Source organism: Ammodytes marinus (assembly GCF_949987685.1).
Source record: "Ammodytes marinus genome assembly, chromosome: 15".
In the NCBI taxonomy this organism is placed as follows: Eukaryota; Metazoa; Chordata; class Actinopteri; order Uranoscopiformes; family Ammodytidae; genus Ammodytes; species Ammodytes marinus.
Genome location: NC_137219.1, coordinates 14,035,878 through 14,058,071, shown reverse-complemented (window position 1 = coordinate 14,058,071; position 22,194 = coordinate 14,035,878). Strand labels below are relative to the sequence as shown.

The 22,194-nt window shown below is 41.3% G+C and overlaps 3 protein-coding genes across 3 annotated transcripts in view; 1 reads left to right on the top strand and 2 right to left on the bottom strand.

Annotated features, from left to right (window-relative positions):
• Positions 1 to 488: 488 nt before the first annotated feature.
• yy1a (YY1 transcription factor a) lies at positions 489 to 4,205 on the bottom strand. The gene is made up of 5 exons (XM_080041782.1): positions 3,626 to 4,205; positions 2,207 to 2,357; positions 1,932 to 1,992; positions 1,528 to 1,686; positions 489 to 1,335 (listed from the first exon to the last, which is right to left on the bottom strand). The coding sequence occupies exons 1-5, from the start codon at positions 4,119 to 4,121 to the stop codon at positions 1,153 to 1,155; spliced, it is 1,050 nt and encodes a 349-aa protein (XP_079897908.1). The 5' UTR covers positions 4,122 to 4,205; the 3' UTR covers positions 489 to 1,152.
• Positions 4,206 to 7,549: 3,344 nt separating this feature from the next.
• degs2 (delta(4)-desaturase, sphingolipid 2) lies at positions 7,550 to 12,907 on the top strand. Its single transcript, XM_080042479.1, has 3 exons — positions 7,550 to 7,672; positions 10,171 to 10,913; positions 11,620 to 12,907. The coding sequence occupies exons 1-3, from the start codon at positions 7,591 to 7,593 to the stop codon at positions 11,761 to 11,763; spliced, it is 969 nt and encodes a 322-aa protein (XP_079898605.1). The 5' UTR covers positions 7,550 to 7,590; the 3' UTR covers positions 11,764 to 12,907.
• The window catches only part of evla (Enah/Vasp-like a), a 32,566-nt gene continuing 23,272 nt past the window's right edge, over positions 12,901 to 22,194 (bottom strand). The window contains exons 4-14 of the mRNA XM_080042473.1: positions 20,340 to 20,397; positions 20,051 to 20,112; positions 18,110 to 19,075; positions 16,778 to 17,022; positions 16,342 to 16,457; positions 16,052 to 16,079; positions 15,733 to 15,769; positions 15,533 to 15,593; positions 15,027 to 15,084; positions 14,856 to 14,913; positions 12,901 to 14,645 (exon numbers count right to left, since the gene is read on the bottom strand). Coding sequence (XP_079898599.1) covers positions 14,608 to 14,645; positions 14,856 to 14,913; positions 15,027 to 15,084; positions 15,533 to 15,593; positions 15,733 to 15,769; positions 16,052 to 16,079; positions 16,342 to 16,457; positions 16,778 to 17,022; positions 18,110 to 19,075; positions 20,051 to 20,112; positions 20,340 to 20,397 — 1,727 coding nt within the window. The 3' untranslated portion in view covers positions 12,901 to 14,607. The remainder of the gene's footprint in view (positions 14,646 to 14,855; positions 14,914 to 15,026; positions 15,085 to 15,532; positions 15,594 to 15,732; positions 15,770 to 16,051; positions 16,080 to 16,341; positions 16,458 to 16,777; positions 17,023 to 18,109; positions 19,076 to 20,050; positions 20,113 to 20,339; positions 20,398 to 22,194) is intronic.

Genomic DNA, 22,194 nt, shown 5'->3' with positions numbered 1-22,194 from the left:
GTACATGTCTACACTTGTCAGTTTCATTTGTGGTGTCTTGTGACAGAAACAGTGAGTCAAACTGCCTAGGTTTTAGAATGTGATACAATGTCGAATTGTGTGTAGTACATGCAGTATGTTCGGGAGGGGGGAAAAAAAGTTTCATTTCCTTGTTCTGTTTTCCATTACACAAAACAAGGAAATAATTTACTATTCTCATTTTGAGTTTCAAGAGATCGTCTACCTTTTTAAAAACATGCCCAATTGAAATTTTATAAACAGTGGAGTTAATATCAAGAACACCTATTACATTTGCTCGGATTTGTAAAAAATAAAATTATGTAAATATAGAGCCTTTCTAAATTACAAAATGTTCTGATTTCCAATTAGTTTACTAAAACGTTTAAGCCGCTCCAGTTTACATCTCTAAATAACATTGCTAGATAATACATCTGCATTATATTTGAGGTCTTAATTGTAAGGACAAATGACACATTTTGTATTGGTAGTGCAAGGGGCAAAACATTTTAATCAGTGATGACTATTGAAAATCACATGGGTATCTACATGATTCTGATATTGCGTTGTACAAAATGAAAATATGCCAAGACCACCCACTCCCCTCTCCCCTTGAAACACACTCACATGAAGGGGAATGGGGGAGGTAAAACAAACTGAATTCTCTTCAATGAAGAGCTACCGAGAAAATCTTACTACATACATGACCACAGAGCTTATATCAAACAGTGTACAATATGCACACTTCAAGGGGGGGAAAGTACAAAATTGAAAAGGTGTCGTTTCGGAGGATTGATGCAAATTTGACATGTATAGCAAAAACTTTTAACTCGTTGTGTTAAGGTATAAATAAGTTTTTTGAGTGCAGATCCAACAGTTGATCTCTTCACAAGAGGAAACCTCCCATTGTTCAATCCAGGTAGCGTCGAAGTAGGGTATGATGCCTGAGGGGGTCGGGGTTCTCACCAGTTCCTTGTTCAAACCTCCATGTGTATATCAAAGTTTGAGAAAACCTCTTTCTCTTTTTGAACCCTTTATCTTGAAGGTGAAACAAAGGGCATTCTTCTCTCACAACAAAGCAGACCACATGACGTCAAGGTGTCTGTCAGGGAGCGGAGATACCGGTCAAGTCCTCCAGTGTTCGTTCACGTTCTTTCACTGGTTGTTTTTGGCTTTGGCGTGTGTGAGGATGTGAGACTTCAGGTTGGTTGACTGAGCAAATTTTTTGTTGCATCCATCAAAGGGGCAAACATACGGACGGTCTCCAGTGTGAATACGCACATGTGTGCGCAAGTTAAAGTCCAGAGAGAACCGCTTGCCACAGCCCTCAAATGTGCACTGGAAACAAGAGGGATTGAGTTAACACCGCTGCATGACTCATTGATAAACAACATGTTTCAACGGCAGGAATAACAGGTTGTCGTAAAACTGATTTCATTGAAGTTTTCATTAACAAAGCAAAGGAAAGTTAATGCAGCTTTCACTTGAGGGAGAAAAATAAAGCGACACCGAAAAAGTGAAAGAACTCACCTGAAAAGGTTTCTCTCCCGTGTGTACAAGTTGATGCCTCTTCAGCTTTGAACTCTCAACAAAGGCTTTGCCACACTCCGCGCAGACGTGCACACGAGGCCCGTGGGTATGTAAGTGCTTCCTCATCGCCGAGTTGTCCCTGAACATCTTTGTGCATCCCTGAAGGGAAGGTAAACAAGATGTTGCTAAATCACTCGGGACATATTCACTTTACCGTGCAGCTTTGGCAACCAAATAATCACGACCGCTCAGAATGCTTAAACGCTCTTCACACCATTGTAATAAAAACATGATTTTCTCAGTAGGCATACAGTACCACTTAGTAAGCCACTTTTATTTTTTTTTAAACTACATTATCGGCTGTTTGTTTTAAAGAAGTAGAATGAACTGAAAACTGCACTCACTTTGTGTGGACAGGCTATCGTCCTGGGTGCATCGTCTTCTTTTACTTTCCGTGGCTTCATTCTGAAACAGAAATAAAAGTTGTCACATCATTATAGACTGCCCACACACCCATGTTAACTGGCATTTGCTCTTTCACTTTTGCACCAAAACATGTGATAATAATATACCTTCAACTGGCTTTTAGCAAAGCAAACTAATCTCCTTTTTTAATACAAGACTAAACATACATTTTTCTTTAGCCAGGGTGAACATCGGCATCAACACCACAACATACCGTGCAAACTCTGCCAGCTGTTTGGGGTCTGACAGGTCGATACCTGGGATGCCGCCAGGAGGAAGCTTCTTCCCAGTCATGTATTCAGAATAATCTGGAGGAGAGTTTTCGCCTGAGATCTGTTCCTCATGGTCTATGTCCTTCTTGTCATCTGAAAGAGAGGGACAGAGGTATAAATAACTAATGTGTGCTTAATAATATAAATAGTGGCAGAAAATGGGATTAAAAAACATAAATGTAATGGAGGGATGAAAGATTTAGGTGTTTTAACCACTTGGCATGATGTAAATACATTTCCAAATACTTCAACATCTCAACAATTCCCTTTGAAAATAACTAGCTTCAATTTTGTTCAATATGCCGAAATGGGATGAGTCACACACTGCCACTTTTCAAATATCGAATTTGACAATGGAAATAAAATAAGAGAACATGATATCATCATTGAAGTATGTGTCACATTTTAGACCCAACAATCGTTTATTTATAGGCGGGATTAAATACATTAGTTGGGGTTTACCTTCGTCTGATTAAATCATACTCTTCGTGGCCTCAGTGGTAAAGGTACTACTGTGTGACACAGGTCTAGTTGCACGGTTCCTACTGTTTAAGGGAATATACTCTTTTTTAATACAATAAACAAAACTACAACAGCCAAAGATGTGTAAAAATAAATTTAAAAAAATAATCTTGTATGTCATTATTTTTAATTTAGGTCATTCAAAATACGCAGTAAAGAACCCTAAAGTAATAATGTACAAAAGTGACCATATCATGCATTTGTAATTAAATTACTTAAAAAATGGATGCTATTAATTGTTGTGTTAGTTATTAAGTTATGTATAGGTTTTTTTTTTATTGCATCACCTGGGGAAAAGGGATTGGAATAAACTGTCCCAAACATTGTTATATGTAGTCGCTGGGATTAAATACATTAATTGCTGCATATCCTAATTAAATCATCATCTCCATGGCCAATACACATTACCAGCAAACAGGGGAACTACTTTTGGACACAGCGTCTAGTCACTTGAACCATATGAAAATATATGTTTAAAGCCCGAAAGTAAGTATTGGTGGTTCCTGAAGGCACCACCTCCGCTACAGTTGAACTGAACTGCGCCACAGCGGCCTAGCGAGCTAGATGCACTCGCTTCCCACTCTCGCCGCCATCTTCGTCGGCCAAATAAACGCCATTTTTTCGGGCCGCCATACTTTCTAGACCAGGGAAATATGGCGGCGCCCATCGACACATAAAACATGGCTTCCCATAAAAACAAAAACATTTCAAATTAAGTTTAAGTGCCTCAGAGTAGGGAAATAACTCCGACTTTGGCGGACAACAAGGCCCCAACGACACACGCTGAGAACAAAGCAAGGGGCCAGCTTGCAGGAATTCACTTCGGACCCTGAACTTACCCGATGCCCACATAGTGACAGAGAACTCCCCCTCCAAAGTCTTTATTTGGACCTGCTTCTGTTCCCATTTTCTGCCCATTTCTCCCCCGCTCAGGTAGCTCTTTTTGCCCGCTTTCTTTCCGTTTCCAGCTCTCCTCATCCGGCCTGTGGAGCTTTTACCAGCCACAGTAACAAGAGTCTGTTCGATATAGTCCTCTTCCACGGCGGGCACCGGGATGAGGATCTGGTCCTCATAACCGTCATCCGTGTTCAGTTCAGAGTCGTCCTCGCCCACAACCTCCTCTCTCGTTTGCACCAAAATCACCTCTTGGTGTGAGTGGATTGAGTGTGGATCATCCGAGTCAAGAGGCTGTAAGGCGATCATCGGCTGGTGTTCACAGTCGTCCCCAACAATTGTTGTCTCGATTGTCTCTACTTCAATTTCGTGCAGTTCCACTATTTCAGCCGGCATTTCCGACCCGTCTGCCTCTATGTACAGGGTGTCCCCCGATGCCATGATGAATTTCTTCTTTCTTCCAACTTATAAACTATTTTTGTTACACTCTCGCTTTCCCTCCTGTCTACTCAGCCTTCCTCCTCCCTTTCCGACAACAACTCTACACCACTGTGCTCTCGCCGCCACACTGCTCCAGTTTTGAAGTCTCGCGTGATTTTAAACAAAAACATTAATAGACAGATGGACCTATCTTTATTGGTCCATGTGATGGACACTGCACACTGCAGGCGATGTTTGCACTTTCTACAGTCAATAAGGTACACAAAAGTGTAGTAGCTACTACATACCTACTACATAGATATGTGTTACGTTACGTACTACATAGGTTTTTGTTTGTGTTACCTACTACATAGGGTTTTTTTTGTGTGCTACCTAACACATAGGGTTTTTTTTGTGCTACCTAACAGGTTTTTTTTTGTGTTACCTACTACATAGGGTTTTTTTTGTGCTACCTAACAACTTGTTTTTTTTGTGTTACCTACTACATAGGGTTTTTTTGTGCTACCTAGCACATAGGGTTTTTTTTGTGCTACCTAACACATAGGTTTTTTTTTGTGTTACCTACTACATAGGGTTCTTTTTGTGCTACCTAACACATAGGTAGCACAACAAAAATAAACTATGTGTTAGGTAGCACAAAAAAAAACCCCTATGTGTTAGGTAGCACAAAAAAAACCCTATGTGTTAGGTAACACAAAAAAAACCTATGTAGTAGGTAACACATATCTATGTAGTAGGTATGTAGTAGCTACTACAATTTTGTGTACCTTATTGTAAAGTGTTACCAAACTTTAATATGTTACCAATTGCAGATACGAACAATAAAACGTTTATATTCATCAATGTTGATGAGGGCGAGCCATTTAATCTGAGTCCTAGACCAACATTTTAGCTTCTTTATGTGTACCATTTAATGTGTCATTTCAAATTAAGGTAGTAATTCATATATGTTTTTCATTATTTCAAACTATGTCAATTTTTAGTTTGATCAGCCTGGTTTATAAAATGTCACAAAATTGTGAAGATTTGAAAATTGTAATGTGACTTATTCAAATGTATAGATTTGTCTGAGCATCAGTCCAACGGTACTCAGTTACAATAATATGAAAGAGAGAAAAGTGGACAATTCTCGCATTTCGGAGGCTGGAACCAAGAATTGCTAAGCATTTGTTTCAACTTAATTATAATAACATTGCTACATTTTTCCATGCAAATCAATACATTTTGAAACCCCTACAATATGATGGAAATGATTAAGTGCATAGTTCTCGATACTAAAATTATATTTCAGTGATTCTTGAGAAGTGGGACAAAACAGGGTGCAATGTTGAAAAAATACAAACCCTATGTTTAGGCAAATTAAATTACATGTATGTATCCAACATATACTAAGCTACTGAGCTAAGCTTTGACACAACCTCCCAGTTTTTGTCCTTTTTATCAAAATGAGCTTTTTACCTTGCCATTCCTTATCAAAATGGGCTTTTTAGCTTGCCATTCCTTTTTTTGTGTAACGCAGTCAGACACCAAAATCACAAATTCATTTTCCCTCAATTTATGCTGGACCCATGAGATGTATAGTGATCACGAATGTTCACAAAGACTGACAGAGGCCACAAAAAATATTTTCAAAATATATATGAATATCATTTTTGACATCTGACGGTGTTGACATATTTAACGTTTCTTAAACAGAACAAATAATTTTTTTCTAATAGCCATTTGTTTTTTTCTGTTGATGATAGGTGCTAGTATGAACTACTTCAGGAAAATAAAATGATCTAAAATTTCAAATAACTTCTTCAGAAATTGTAAGTCGGTGTTGACGTATCATGGTTGTGACACAGGACTTTCAAGATGTGGAATGTAAAATATTCTAAAACTACAACACTTATCAGAGCCTGGCTGACTCTAATGTACTCTGCAGAGGTATAATGTGACAAGAGGTCCTTCATAGTGACAGCTGCCCCTTATTTTGGCTGATTTTCTTACATTTTAATGGATGTCTGACGGTGGTGACCGAAAAGTGTCCCACCACTTAGAAACCTTAAGAAACATGAAGTTGTTGTCAAAAAACATTGATATTGATAGGAGAGATTATTTAGTGTTGCTTTTGATGAGAAAGGCTCTTTTTAATCACTAACGTACATTTTTTATAGGTTTTATTGATCCCTTCTCTGTGGACACACTGTTTTGGACGTCGTGAGAAGATAACAAGTGGTTAACATAATAATGATAAAATTACATTTCTCAAGAATCACTGATTTAATTTCTCCTACAGTAAAGTATCTGCAGAGTAGTTTTTCTGTTTAGTTGTGTGATAAGTTAAAGCGAGAGGCATGTTTTTTTGTTTTCCTTTTTTGCAGTTCAGGCAGCGACACATATTTAATCACAATGATGATGTTGAGCATGAGGCAAAAAACTAAAACAAACAAACAAGTAGGCTGGACAGCCACTGCTTGAAATGCAGCTGGTGCTACTGACATAAAGTGCATACAATTATATAATGAGGTGAGGATAAACCCCACCCAGAGAAATAATTTTGATGAAGGCCAAACTAAAGAAAACACCACAAGCTACAGCTAATCAACTGTGAACTAAGCATAACCAAATTATTAACTGGAGACCTATTTTATGGTGTACATATCTAAAATTAATCTGTGTTCAGTTATCAGTAATTAGTATTTTTTACTATTTAAATAACTTTACCTTATACTGTATATTTATATGTATATCATACAGTAAAATATTTTTTATAAGAAGAAGAACACGTTCGTGGTTTATTTATTTTCTACTTCCTGTGTGTTTGGTGGTAAACAAAATGGTGAAGACCCATTTTAACTTTCCACAGGAACGGAAACACAAGGGAACACACACGCACACGCACACACACACACCACACACACACACACACACACACACACACACACACACACACACACACACACACACACACACACTACACACACACACACACACACACACACACACACACACACACACACACACACACAGAGTAGATTATTGCACAGTAGAATGCAACAACCGATATTCAACCAAACCTTTCCTGCAAAGACACATTTAGCTGCTCCGTCACATATGCCTACCGTTCACTCCCTGCACATTCTCCACTTTAATACATGTAGGGCCTACTATGATTTTTTTCATCTCTTTTTCAAACCAAATAAGAATGTGGAAGGTGTTATCCCTTTAAACATAGCCTACAGTACGATCATTACAGGGGTTCATGTAAAAAAAAGTCAAGATAAAGGTGCGCGCGTGCTGCACAGCGCAGGGCAGCGTTTCTGCATGTGCACGTCTGTCCCTACCTCAGCATCGCAAGGGGAGGAGCGCGAGACCACACCTGACACATAACAGCAGCCCGCAACCTGTATGAGTGGGTGTGCCCGGGCACTGTGATAGTTAGGTGACACACACTTTGTCACTCCATACACAGAAAGAGATAGTAATGGAGAAGACAGGTGGAAGACAAGACTTTGAATGGGTCTACACAGACCAGCCGCACACGTCGAGAAGAAAAGAAATTCTGGGTAAGAAATTAAATTAAAGGATATATTTTTTTCAAGGTTTGTTTTTTGAAGACAGCGAGGAATCTTTCTGGTTAGTTAATGTGATAAGTTAAAGCGTGCGGCACATTTTTTCTTTTCTCTTTTTTTCTGACCACAATCTTAACGGCAACCGGTTAAACCTGTTGAATAGCTTTAGCTTAACGAGGTATCAGTCCACAATGGATGCAGGGAGAATGCAGCAACTGTCATGCCTTGAAAGATAAACACAACGTTGAATGAGCCACTTACAAAGTAGAATCAAACAGCGGTTTTTCGAAAGTAGGCCTAAAGATGTGAATTTATTTTTAATCACACAGGACTAGTTGCCAAAGATAAAAGTAAGCTTCATTATACTTGTCATTTAAATTACAACACTTGACAACTATTTGAAACCCTGTTATAGCCCATGGGCTTTTTTCACATTGCTTGTTGACCCAAACCTTCAGGCTGTAAACAGTATTTTCATGATACTTTTTAAGCACGTATAAGTCACTTCTTTACACCAACAGGGAAAGGCAGAAGAGAATAAAGCAGCAAAGTAAATGTCACTAAGTCAGTCATGTGAGAGCAAACTGCATGGTGTTTTAAGAGTAGGTATTCTGATAACTAGGAATGGCATGTTTCACGCTAACTCGAGACCACTACCAAATGCTTAATTTGACTATGAGTCGGGTATCTCCCAGACCTGTTCTTTGTGTGTAAACCAAACTGTCCCTCTTGGCATCTTTTTTTTCTCTTGACTTGTTAAACAATAGCATCACATTGACAGCAGGTGCTGTTGACTGCCTCCGGGCTTTGCTAGGTAACAGTACACATTCCCTGCTCATGACAAACACAGACGCGAAGGTGTGCATGAGGTGAGGAGTAAGATACTATGAAAGTCACAACCTTGGTTTTCATTCCATTCCTATTCATGATTGAACATCATACTGATTGATCCAATTCTTGTTTATCTGATCTATTTGTATATTTTCATCTTATCTTGGATTCATATTTTCTATCCAACTGTCCAATTTGTTCTGGAGCTCCAATGATGTTTCTACCTTGGTGTGGCGTATGATTGTGTATGTCACAATAAAAGCATGCACAGTGATCTTTGGTAATCAGATATTTATATTATTCAAACTTAACTTAAAACCGATTAGATGAACAAGGTCGTACCCCTGCTGATGTACACTTGATCCTGACATGGTCCAGCAGCCACATTGTTTGCTCAGGTGTGAAAGACACATTTGTTTGGGTTCAACACCACTGAGCATTGAATAATTAAAAGTGTGTCATCCTCTACTTTGTTCTGATGTGATGTGTGTCAGAGGCTCATCTTACATTCTCATTGGGGATGTTTTGATTGACAAGTGGTTTATGGAATTGAATGGTTAGTTGTTTTGCACACCCTCCACTTATTTTTTGTTGCTCAGCTCAACTCGCTTGTCATACACTCTATATTGATGGGGAGGGGTTACAATGCTTGCCAGACCAAATGGAAATTCTTAGTCAAAACTTTAGTTGCCTTTCTCTGCTGTGGTGTGGTTGAAATGCAGTGATGTCTGTACAGCATGTTCTGCACAGCTACTTTAGGCCCTTTGAACAATTTATTTTATGGTGTCTGGTTACTGATTTAACTTTATGCTCCCGGACTCCAAAGCCAACACCTGAAGATCTAGGGCTCATAAAAACACATATAACGTGAGAAAAGTAAACATGGGTGGTGAGCTCAAATCGAATCCTCATGTTGGAGCTGCATCTTGATAAAGGATTGTTTTAAAATGAGTGGTCGTAGTGGGGCAGCATGAATTTTCACTCGGCTAAACATTAACCAAATAATAAGGGCTTGGTCAGGAAACGGGGGATAAGAGGCAGCAGAAATTCCACTGAAACCAGACTCTGGTGTTTTTTAACCCTTTTTATTCACCAAGGTGAACCCAGTTTGCATAAAGGCACAAGAAGCAGGCCAGATTTGCATGAGCCATCAGCTGATGATCGCAGGTTGGATATGTTATTGCGGCACTTAGCCCCTTAACCATTTTGATCCTGAACTCTGGATAGACAGGACAAATCCCTTCAGTTTTATTTGGACCAGATTTCTTTGACTGAGTGGGTTGTAGGGTGTGGCCACTGTGACATATCAGGCAGGACCTGTATGACCTAATGGGTAGATTATGTTGTAAGCTTTACTAAAGGTTAAATGTTTTTGAACCACTCCCTATGTCGTTTGCGTTTCATGTCCCTCAGCAAAACAACACCTCTTCCAATTAAAATGACTTTTGTCAGCAGGTTCTATCCCAGGAGAAGGGCTGCTATATCGTACACCATGCACATTTTTGTTCTTTGGCAAGCTTTTGCAAATGACTGCTAAACGGCGTTCTCTGCTGGATTCATGACAGAATATTTCTTCCTCTATATATTTATACAAATATAACAATATTAAGTTCTTCTGCCCCTGCTTTGATCCCATGCTTTCTGTTTGCCTCTGCCCTCAGCCAAATATCCAGAGATCAAGTCTCTGATGGGTCCGGACCCCCAGCTGAAGTGGGTGGTGTCGGGCATGGTCCTCACCCAGCTCCTGGCCTGCTACCTGGTCAAAGACCTCTCCTGGAAGTGGACCTTCTTCTGGGCTTATGCCTTCGGAGGTTGCATTAACCACTCCCTGACTTTGGCCATCCATGACATCTCTCACAACGTGGCTTTTGGCAACAAGCTGGCAAAGTGGAACCGCTGGTTTGCCATGTGGGCCAACCTGCCCATTGGGTTGCCTTACTCTGCCTCCTTTAAGAAGTACCACACCGACCACCATCGCTATCTGGGAGGCGACCAGCTGGATGTGGACATCCCCACAGACATTGAGGGATGGTTCTTCTGCACGCCTCCCAGGAAGGTCCTCTGGCTCTTCCTCCAGCCTTTCTTCTACGCCCTTCGCCCATTGCTGGTCAATCCCAAGCCAGTGGGTAAACTGGAGATCCAGAACGCAGTCGTTCAGGTCACAGTCAACCTAATAATCTACTATTTATGGGGGCTGAAGCCTATTGTTTACCTCATTGCAGGTTCTATTCTTTGTATGGGACTGCATCCTATCTCTGGACATTTCATAGCTGAGCATTACATGTTCCTGAAGGGCCATGAGACATACTCCTACTATGGACCACTGAATATGATCACTTTCAATGTTGGGTATCACATGGAGCACCACGACTTCCCCAGCATACCTGGCAGTAAACTACCTCAGGTGAGACTCGGTCAATGTCCTTATTAGTCGAGCGGTAGAGAATGAGGTCGGTCGCAACAATTACATCATCAGCAGGTGTGGGTAGATACTACGTGCGTTTCCTGTTGTTAGAATCAACACAAAAAAGTTGTCTGTAAATGCCACAAGGCAATTTTTTTTTTAAATAAACTGCAAATATTAATCAGAACAAATGCCAAGCTTTGGAATTGATTAACTGCTGGCGCTCTGTCACCACTAGAGATGAAAAGGTTTAAAGTGAGATACCTGCCTTTTGACACAGCCAGCAACTGCTTTAATTAAGCAGTTGTCTTTCTTCAAATATTTAGTTTATTAGCCATTTTTTATTCTTACCAGAGGGAAATATAATTTCTTATATATAATATCAAGTCATACATTTTCTGAATATTTTTTAATAAAAAGCAAATGTCATCCTATACTCCAGATGGCGCCTACTGGAATTTTTTTCTTGCAGAAAATATTAAGGCATATATGAGCAGAAACTGTGCAATGTGTTTCCTTGTTGAAAAAAATCAACCTGTGTGTCTGGGGTGCTCCTGACACTCTTCAATTTAAATTCATATATTCTGCATACTGTGTATGTGTAAATATATATTATACTGTATACATTCTATATGTATATACTTTTTATGTGATTTACATTCTCATTAAAATTTTTCACCCGTGATTTTATTTATTTATTTGGCAGGTCAAGCAAATCGCAGCAGAGTTTTACGACTTCCTGCCTCAACACACTTCCTGGTCACGGGTATTATGGGACTTTGTGTTTGATGACAGCATCGGACCATTCGCCAGAATCAAACGGGAGTACAAGCTAAGCAAGCAGGAATAGAACGGGGGCTGATTGTGTTTCCTTGTAAACAGGAATGTGAATATCTTTGGTTTAACAACGAAAATGAAAGATCACGTTTTCTAGTGCGCAAAACTCAAACCCGTCAGTAAATAAATGGCTGAAATGGGAAGCAAAGCCAGTTGCAGCTGGATGGTTTCCTTACCACAATTATTTATTAATGCTTCTAAACCAGCTATGAACAGATGGCCTGTCACTGTGATGGCAAAATGATGATTCCCTACCTGAAATTGGTGACAAGAAACAGAATACTGACTTTTATAAGGTCCCATGCATTCTCATGAGGTTTCTACAGATTCCTATAGATTTTCATCTCAGATTTCCTGATACAATATTTGGTTTATCATGCCAAACCGTTGGACACGTTGAAAATGAGCATTGACCCTTACCTTTTAGTAAGAAGAGCATTTTTTCATCAGTGACACCCCATTCCATTTTGCAACTCCATCGTGCTTTATCACATCCACAGGGAGTGGACAAAATAACAGAAATGCAAAAAAAAGTTGTTCTTTAAAAACTACCACTTTGAGTCTCATAATGCAAATGAGGTCTCCTTCACTGTTGGTGAGCATCTTCTTTCGACCACTGCTCCTTCTTGCTCAAGCAATTCGCCTTTATCTGGCCTTTGCATTCATGAGTTTAGACACCGCAAAATGACAGCTTTTGGGTGGTCATGATCGACACCAGTTGTTCAGTTCATGTTGAGTATGAAAACACCGCCCGGACAGCCACTACTTAAACTGCTGGTGCCTCTAGCACTAAATGATATGTAATGAGGTGAGGAGAAAAAAACAACAGAGAAATCATTTTGACGAAGGCCAAACTAAAGAAGCTACAGCTAATCAACACTGACTTATTAATAATTTTTTTTTGCAAGCAATACCAAATTCATAACTGCAGACCTATTGTTTTGTGCATGGTCCAAGATTCAGGTGCAGTGTTTACGTTATTTTGTTCCCTAGCTGTATGTAATCTAATCTGTCGTGATTGTTAAACATAATCTTTGTTGTTTTTCTATTTAAATAAATGTACTATATATATATATATTTATATATATATATATATATCCCAAGCCAAGATCTATTATAATAACAAAATGTTCGTGGTTGATGTTCCATTTCCTGTGTGTTTGGTGGTAAACAGAACCTTATTAAAATGTATTCCACAGAAGGTGACCCATTTCAACTTTACACACACACACACACACACACACACACACACACACACACACACACACACACACACACACACACACACACACACACACACACACACACACACACACACACACAGCAGATTATTGTGCAGTAGATGGTTGACACAGTCTATTGTTTTGAATGAATTTACTTCCAGCTTTTAAATCAGAACGTAGTTGAGAGCGGACAGAGTGGATAGAATGCAACAACTGATATTCAACCAAGCCCTTCCTGCAAAGACACATTTATCTACCATCATATAGGCCTACCATTCACTTTCTGCACATTCTTATCTAGGTAAGATTTGCATATTGCCAGAGCAACCCCGTGATCTTAATTGTTCTCACCACATTGCTACCATTATCAAGTTCATCATCTCATATATAGAAAGGGGAATCTTCATGGAAACAAACCACTATAATAAATGTACCACCGTTTGTGTGTATGTTTTTTCTTTCCTTTTTTCTTTTTCAAACCAAATAAGAAACTAATTTGTAGAGGTGGGTAGGGATGGAGGGGGTTTCATGCATACTTGGGAGGTTCACAAAGCATAGGATGACTAATAGATAGTACTACATTGTTTTAAAACTAGGTGGCACATTTACAGTGATCGGCCTGTTTATGTGAATGATCCCCAAGTTTCAATGATCTCACACATCTGAACAGGTAGAGAAAAACTTGTACCTCGTCACACTGCAGTTGTAGAGCAGACTGCTACTGTGTGTCATTGGGTCAATAGAAAACAAAATACAAAATCCTTTTGCCCATTTATCAGGCATTTGGATGCAGAGGAAAGAGGTCATTTAAGTTGCTAAATTGTGACTCAAACATAATATGTTTTCCAACCCCTCTGGAGGGCAAAGGTTAAGACACACAATACCAGTATGAACAAGGTCATAAAAAGCCAGTTTCTTTTCTTTTTTTAAAATAATATGCCAGTCAAGGTGAGTCTGCAGCACCGTTACTTCCGTTATTGTGCTTGTTGTCATCAAATAGTTAGGGATGAACTAAACGCACACACACAAAACATAATAATATAAAATATAAAAAGGCTGACATAAATGGTGTGCAAGATTCCTTTCTCCTTCTATAATATCAATAAAATACTCATTGTCATCAACAGCATCATCATTATCACCACAGTTTTTTTAAATAATAAAACAGTAAAAACTTAGAAAACAAAAAAATATTTTCTTCTTAAGACTTGGACTGAAGAGAACAAAGAGTTGCAACACCGGGCTGACTGAGTCTATAGGTGCACAGAGAGGACCACAACACCGAACTCTTGAGTGAATGTCTGTCCATTCCTCCATCTTTTTCCGCATAGTTTTCCTCCTTTGTTTGAGTTCATCAGTCTTTTTGACCTTCTTCTATCCATCCATTCAGTTCCTCCTGCTCATACCTCCGTACCATCAACCTCCCCTTCTCTCTCTTCTGTTTTCTTTCTTTCATTTTTTGCTGTCCAGCAGACTAAAATGTTGGCACAACATCTCTGCAACTTGCGTCAGGGCATCGTGAGGTCACAGAAACATTGAGAGAACATTCCCTGGTCCTCGTGTCTGTGCATCTGCATGTCCATCCTCCTCCAGCTCCTCCCCTTGCTCTCCTCCCACTCGTTGCTCAGATGAGATTAGGATGTGCCAATTCTCCCGATTTCTTGTCTGATGGCTACAAAAAATAATGCAGCATTGTAATGTCATTTCATTCGTTTGCATCAAAAAAGTTTGAAAAAATGTAATTCCTACGCATTATAAACAGTGTCTGCAATCTTTAACCCTGTCAGGATATTACTCAAATAGTATAACTTTACTGCAGACGAGTTGTAAAAACAAGAATGTGGAAAAGATCAAATGACATGCTTTGAACCGCGTTGCTCACCGTTAATGATTTCATCTTTCACCTTATGCAACTCTCGTACAACCTCATCCAGAATTTCCTGCAAAACAAGACAGGCTTGTTTGTTTGTTCAACGACCCAGGGTGTGTAAAATTGCTATGATGCATAAAATCCTCCACGTAATAAAAACCCCAGGGAAAAAATTATACCAACCTGTTTCATCCTGTCAAATTCTGTGTCTGATTCACTAGTGCTGCCGATAGGTCTCACTCTGCAACACAAAAGGAGAAAACAGATTTAATTTGAGTATTACTATATATTTAAGGATTATGTGTTGTTGTTGTTTTTTTGTTTGTTTGTTTTTTTTGCCATTTTTATGCTTTAATGATAGTGTAGAGACAGAGTTGAAATGGGGCAGAGAGGGGAGTGACATGCAGAGAACGACCGCGGGCTGGAATCGAACCCGGGTCCGCTGCTGGCCGAGGCCCATGGGGGGGACGCCCTACCAACTGAGCTAAGGGCGCCCCCAGGATTATGTGTTGTTCGAGTGGATTTCTGTTCCACGTAACCACAGCCTAGACAATTCTTCTTTGATTTATGGCATATGGACCAGACCATTCAGTGCAAATAATAAAATGTTTATGCCTACATCCCTGTGTTTGATGCTGAAATGTTTGCAATTTCATACTCCGACAAAAGTTGCATTCACTCCTACAGACCTGGACACCAGTGAGGCCTTGTCTGTAGAGTTGGATCGTTCCCATGGCTTCTTCAGAGCATCTGGAAAGGGAAAGGAGATTACATGAAATTATATACTTTTTTAAAAGGGTCTTAAAACCTGTAGTTTTGAGATCATGGAACTAATGCAATAGCTGTGTGCGTATACAGTAATGTGGCATAGGAGTAGGCTGTTTTTTACCTGTTGAGTTCTGCACACCTCGACCACTAGAGTCGTCCTGCAGGAGGGAGAGAGAATAATCATCACGACACAATAGTCAGTCAGCTTTACTGGAAGTTTCCCAATGAGGTTAAATTAAAAATCCCACCTTAAACTGTGCAAGGCAAGCTGTTTGTCCCCAGCTTCTAGTCCACATGCTAAGCTGAGCTAACTGGCTAACAGATCCACCTTTATGTTTAAAAGACCTTTATGAAAGTGGTTGTAATCATTATCATTCAACAATAACATTTTTAGCAATTTCCCCAAATGCCAAACTATTGCCTAAAGGTCCAGCACTTACTTCATCAGGTTTCTCTGAAGCTTTCCGTCTATGAGAGGAGGAAATGAACACATGAATAAAATAAGATAAAAAGCAATGAGATATACATTCAAATAATTCACTAACCGATACGGTGCAGTGCTAGTTGATGCAGATAATTCTTTTTTTGAGTTAAACATTTACTGCAGGTAAAAAAGTAGGACTGGAAAGTGTTGGGTTTATGACATAACAGGTATTTCCTGAGGTTTGGTCTGTGTAATTAAATCAAGTGAGAGGTGAAGGATGTGTGTGTTTTTGTGTAGCTGTTATACCTGCGAGCTAGTAAGGCATTCATCTCCTGCATCAGACCCTCCCCACCACCGCCACTGCCACCACTAGACCGGTTGGAGTCACTTTTTCCTCCAGAGCTGGGCGGACTGCTCTCATCCTGAACAACACATTATAGAACAGGGTTCATTTCTTTTGTTTGATATTGTGGTGGTTTCACAACTGACAGCGCTCTTTGTCCCCCCACCCCCTCTCATCAAATACACTGATAACATGGCCTAGGACTGGAAAGTGTTGGGTTTATGACATAACAGGTATTTCCTGAGGTTTGGTCTGTGTAATTAAATCAAGGGAGAGGTGAAGGATGTGTGTGTTTTTGTGTAGCTGTTCCCCCACCCCCTCTCATCAAATACACAATTAACAACTGATAAGATCAAACCAGTGGGACTGGATCTACATGTCCTGAGCATGGAGGCTCACCCGATTTACTTTACGTAGTTTGGCCCCAGCTATTGCAGCAGCCAGTCCTGAGGGTTGGAGCTGGGCCCCGGGCGGGCCCCCAGGAGGCCCTCCACCAATGGGCAGCGGAGGGGGCATGGGTGGGGGCACCGCCATGGGGGGAGGGGGACCCGGTGGGGGTGGTGGGGCCGGAGGACCAGCCATGGGTGCTGGAGCAACAGCCGGAGGAGGCGCCACAGAAAGCATACCTGCAGAGACAGGGGGGCCTGGAAGGAGCAGAATTAGGGATGGGTTAATGACTGCATGGGTTAGCTTAGCTTGTACCCCTTGGATGGTTGTATGAAGACCGTCTGAGCTGTATAGCAAATTGTATAGCAAACACCTAACACTGGGCAGCAAGTGGAAAGGATTTAACCACTAAGTATTGTTTTTAGATTTTCTACTTCACAGGGAGCCATTGATTTGACATAATGTTATATTTAACCATTGTTGTCTTGTATTGTTGTGTGTTTTTAGCCACTTCCTCCTATGCTGTGAACAGATTCGCCCTCTTGGAACATTAATAAAAACCTTGAACCTTGAATTTGTTATCTATTATATAATATATTATACATTATTGTCTTCAAATAACTTAGTTTTAAAAACTCCACCATATCCTTCATCCAAAATCTCTTGCAAAGTAAGACCTGCTCCTAGCAAACTCAAATACCTGGGATGCCTTCAAGCCACAAACCGCTTCAGTTGGCATGTAACGCCTACATGTGTAACAGGGCTTATGAATGTGAAGGCAGAAGCCAAATAAAAGAATACAATTATTTTCTTGAATGAACTACAGAGAAGCACTTGAATTCCATCTGATAGCCCTTTCTTCTGTGTGTTTTTTTAGGTGACTATCTTGGCTAGTCAGAAAACATTCAAATACTTAAGTTGCTTGCCTGTATTATTAAGGTTGTATGCCTTTCACACAGAAGACATTCTGACATTTAAAAGCAAGAAAAGCATGTGGTGTAAATAATAGTTAGTGATGTCTGAATTACATTCAGCTGTGTTAGTTTTAGTTAGTTAGTTTAACGGCCTATTGATCTGCTGCACTGTGCTGAAACAATTTACACAGTCAGTCATCTGTTTGCTTTCGTTAGACTAAAATCTATTAGATCGCCCTACAGATATGGTGTGCGTATGACACCTGCATTTTTCATGTTTTTTCATGTTTATGTGTCTGATTAAGGGCAAGTTGCATTGACCCACGCCACACATACACACATGAACAGACAGGCATTCACACACTGTACACAAAAGCTTCCCTCTTCTGAGAGACTACTGTACGTCCTCCTCTCTCCTCCTCATACTTACTGCTGCTGGCCATGTAGGCCTGCTGGGGGACAGGGGAGGGGGTCTTCTTGGGCGAGCCCCCGTCAGACATGGCAGTGTAAGAGGGGGGCGAGGAGGAGGAGTTGGAGGTGGTGGTGGGGGGCTGGGCCTGCTGGTAGTACATTTGCTGTTGCTGTTGCTGTTGTTGTTGTTGTTGTTGTTGTGTCTGATGCTGCTGTTGCTGCTGCTGAGGGTGGAAGGTGGATGGGTACTGTGGCTGGTGGCTGGGGGCTGTCTGACCTATCAGAGGAGGCAGGGGGACGGCATCGCAGTACTGCGGGGTGAGCGGCAGGTGCTGAGAATGAGGGGAGTAGGAGTCGTCGGGCTGGCCGTTAGAGTGAGGGTGGAGGGGCTGGTGCTGGTGCTGCTGGCTGTACTGGTGAGAGCCAGTGGACACGGTGCTCGGGTCCTGGGCCGGGGGCTTCATCCTGGGGTTGAGGGGTGGGAGGGGGTGGGCCATGGGGAGGACGGGCTGCGGGGGCAAACCCTGCTTCACGGGCATGGCCATCATGATGGGAGGGGAGTTGGAAGAGGGCAACTGGGCGTACATTTGCTGCAAATGGGAGGCGGACCAGGTGCCGTGTTTAGGGGGCAGCATGACATCCTGCTGCTGCTGCTGCTGCTGCTGTAGCTGCTGCTGGAGGTGGAGGTGGCGGGCGGCAGAGGGAGGGGACAGGGGGATCTGACGCACCTGTCGGCCCATGGTGGCCAAACCTGATTGCACGGGGGAGAAGGCCGAGGCCAGAGAGGTGGACAGCTGGGACGAGAGCTGGGCTTTGTCCCTAGCCGTCACCTCTCTCTCCTGACAGGGAGAGGAGGAGGGGGGAGAGGCAGAGGCCACGCGCATGTAGGAGGGTGGCAGTGTGCTAGCCCTGTACTGTCTGTACTCGGGTGGAGTGTCTGGGTGGGTGGGAGGGGTGGAGACTTTATATTGGAGAGTGGAAACGACTGTGACGGACGGGGGCAGAGAGAGACAGAGAGAGGGAGAGAGAGAGAGACAGAGAGAGGGAGAGAGAGAGAGACAGAGAGAGGGAGAGAGAGAGACAGAGAGAGGGAGAGAGAGAGAGACAGGAAGATGAGATGCAGATGCAGAGGAGGACGAAAAGGAGGGCAACAAACAAAGGAGAACAGAAAAGAGAAAAACGTGAGAAGAATGAAAAGCAACCAACTGAGCAACCAAGCAAGTAAAAAGATGAGAAAATCAAGGAGCAATCCAAAACAACGGAAGCCAATAGCAAATAAGAAATAATCAAAAATATTGATAATTAAAAAATAACAAGCAGCAGAATGCAACATGACTGAGCCATGGTCAGAAAGCATATGGCATTTGCCCCCAACGGTAGCTGGAAGAAAGAGATGGCAGTAGAGCATGTTGCAGGGACAGGGGGGTGGGGAGGTATTGATATCGCCACTGACAGCGGGGACAGAGGTGGATGTTTAAGTCTGCATGTGCATTTAAAAGGGCAGACTTGAACATTTATGTGTGCGCATGGACAAGAAAGCATAAGGGCGTACAGACTGAGGAGTAGTGATTGAAACTAAGGCGGGAAACACAAACCACAGTGGGGAGCGCCTGTTTACCTGGAGGAACCTACCGTACTGTATCAGAGTCTGGAACTCTCTCTTATCTTTTTAATGTTGAAAGCACCTGTTTGCTGTGGGAAAGTAAAGTGTGCGCTGCCTGATCCAACACTGATAACTTCCCTCATTAAAAAATAAAAGCGCAACAAAGCAGAGCAAATATCCATTTGCAGTATCTCCCTGGAGTGTGCTGTGACGTTTTATTTCCGTTAGTGTTTATTTAGCTAGGAGCACACACTTTGCAGCATTCAAATCACTTTGGTCTCCAAAGCGGCCTGAATGAGAGAGTGTGTGTGTGTGTGTTTATGTAACTGGGCGTGGGCCTATTTGTTTGAGCCTCACCTGATCCTGACGTCCGTCGCTCCCTCTCCTTGTGCGCCTGCATCTGATGTTGCTCCATCATCCTACAAACAGGAGGGATGCCGCTGTCATTTTTTAACCCCAGCTGCTTTAATACATCTGGCCTAGTGTGTTGTTTGACAGACTTCTGCAGTGCCACAGTTTTGTCTTTGTCATCTAAAAATGTTTTCTTTCATATGCTGAGAAATGAATATCTTGCTTATTGATGTTTGCAATGCTGAGAGGAGACAGCTTCCTGTTTGCTCTTGTATACGGCGGTGAGAAAGCCTACCTCCTCTGTGCCTCGTTCTCCTCTGAGGACGGCCCATTTTGGCGCTGGACGACTGGACCTGAAAGACACAAAGTGGAAAAATAAAAAGATCAACCACACGAAAACAAACAAACAAACACAACCGCCGTCTTCTGTATTCCTAATTAAGTTAAGCTGCTAATTCACAGTTCTCCTTTAATGTGTCAACCTTCTCCGCTTTTTGATGATACACATGCTGAAACTATTAATTAAAGCAACTCTTACCTTTGGTGCATTTTTACACTTTTTTTGGATTAGGTTAAAATGGTATTAATAAGGTAATTACACTCTAAAATATAAGACAGACCCACCAGGAGTAAAAACAAACAATGATTTCAATCTCATAATATTATGAAAAATATATATAAAATTCAACCAATCAAATCGTTCGGACCGAACGATTTGATTGGCCGACAGACCTGTCTGTTTGCGGTCTGCTTCTGTATTGCGCATTCTCAACTAGAGGGTTTGTTTTGATTCCACGGCAGACAGCAGCGAGTAGCGACCATTGTAGAAAAGGCCCCAACGTTCATAAGTTACAGTGTTGTTAGTTCTTACAGTGTGTTAAAATGTGTTTTGTTCAGTGTGGATAGCAGTCAGTTAGGGCCGTGACGTCAGTCGGACAGAGAGCCTGTTTAGTTTCCGTTCTCTTCTCCCTCGGTCAGATGTGTGAGCGTTGCCGCAGTAAGCGATCATTCCACATGGAAACGTGTTTATCTGAGTTTAAATGTGAATCACCCGTGTGTGAGTATGTAGCCTACATGCAGTCCCGATCGCTGTTATAATATAGTTTGCATGCGATTCGCGGGTCGCAACAGCTGTTGTAACGTCTCCTCACGAGCGGAGTTTAAACCTTTGTTCTTTTCCCGCAATCTATATGTGACTGTGCCTGTGAAAGAAGGAAAATAAAGAGCGGATAAAACCCTACTCCTCCTCTCCTAGTCTCATGCTTATAGTCTGACGCCTTTGGCCATAAGTGGTATTCTGGCCGACACCTCTGAAGTGAAACCAGTGATACAAGCATGGAACGAGGGTGTGGGGGGAGGCGGGATGGTATGATAGTGCTGTAATTCTCAATTGCACGATGGGTGTGAGTCCCTTTAATCGACTAGAGATTTGTCCATAACAGTTTAGATAATCATTAATCTTGAGGTCATTTATAAAGCAAAACTGCAACAGAAACTACTGCTGATTCAAGCTTCAAGGTGTGAGGAATTGTTCTGCTTTGAATTCCTTTCATTGTGACTTCAATGTGTGGTCTCTTGGACGTTGTGATGATGCGTGTATATACTGTATATATATCTTATATATGTTATGTAGGTATATCTTTATATATAGTCTCATTTTTCTACTTCTATTTTCCCTTTACCATCTGTCTCCTTCTGTATAATGTAACTTTTGCGCGTAAGATAGATTTTCACAACATAAAAGTGCCTTGGTAGCTTTTTTTCATCCATAGCTTTTATTGATAGCATAGTTCAGTGCACTGAATTGTGTTGTACTCTTGTGTCTTTTTTGATTATGTTTGTTGAGGGATTCAGAGAAAGTCTACATAACATTCTTTCAGTCCCTGTATAATCTGTTTGAGACCGGTAGAGAGCGATCGTGAGAATTTTTTCAATAAGTAAACAAGCCCCACAAAATTACAACCACCTTACATAAAACAGTCCCTGTAGGCTGTAAGTAGTGTTTACTGAAAGAACGGACAGCAGGCATCATATGAGGTACTTTGCCTACAAGCTGTTTATACAGAAATTTGCTCAACATGTTGCAAACCACAGGACTTCAACTGTAAACCACAATAGAAAAGAATCCAAGAGGGAAAAGAGGAAATATT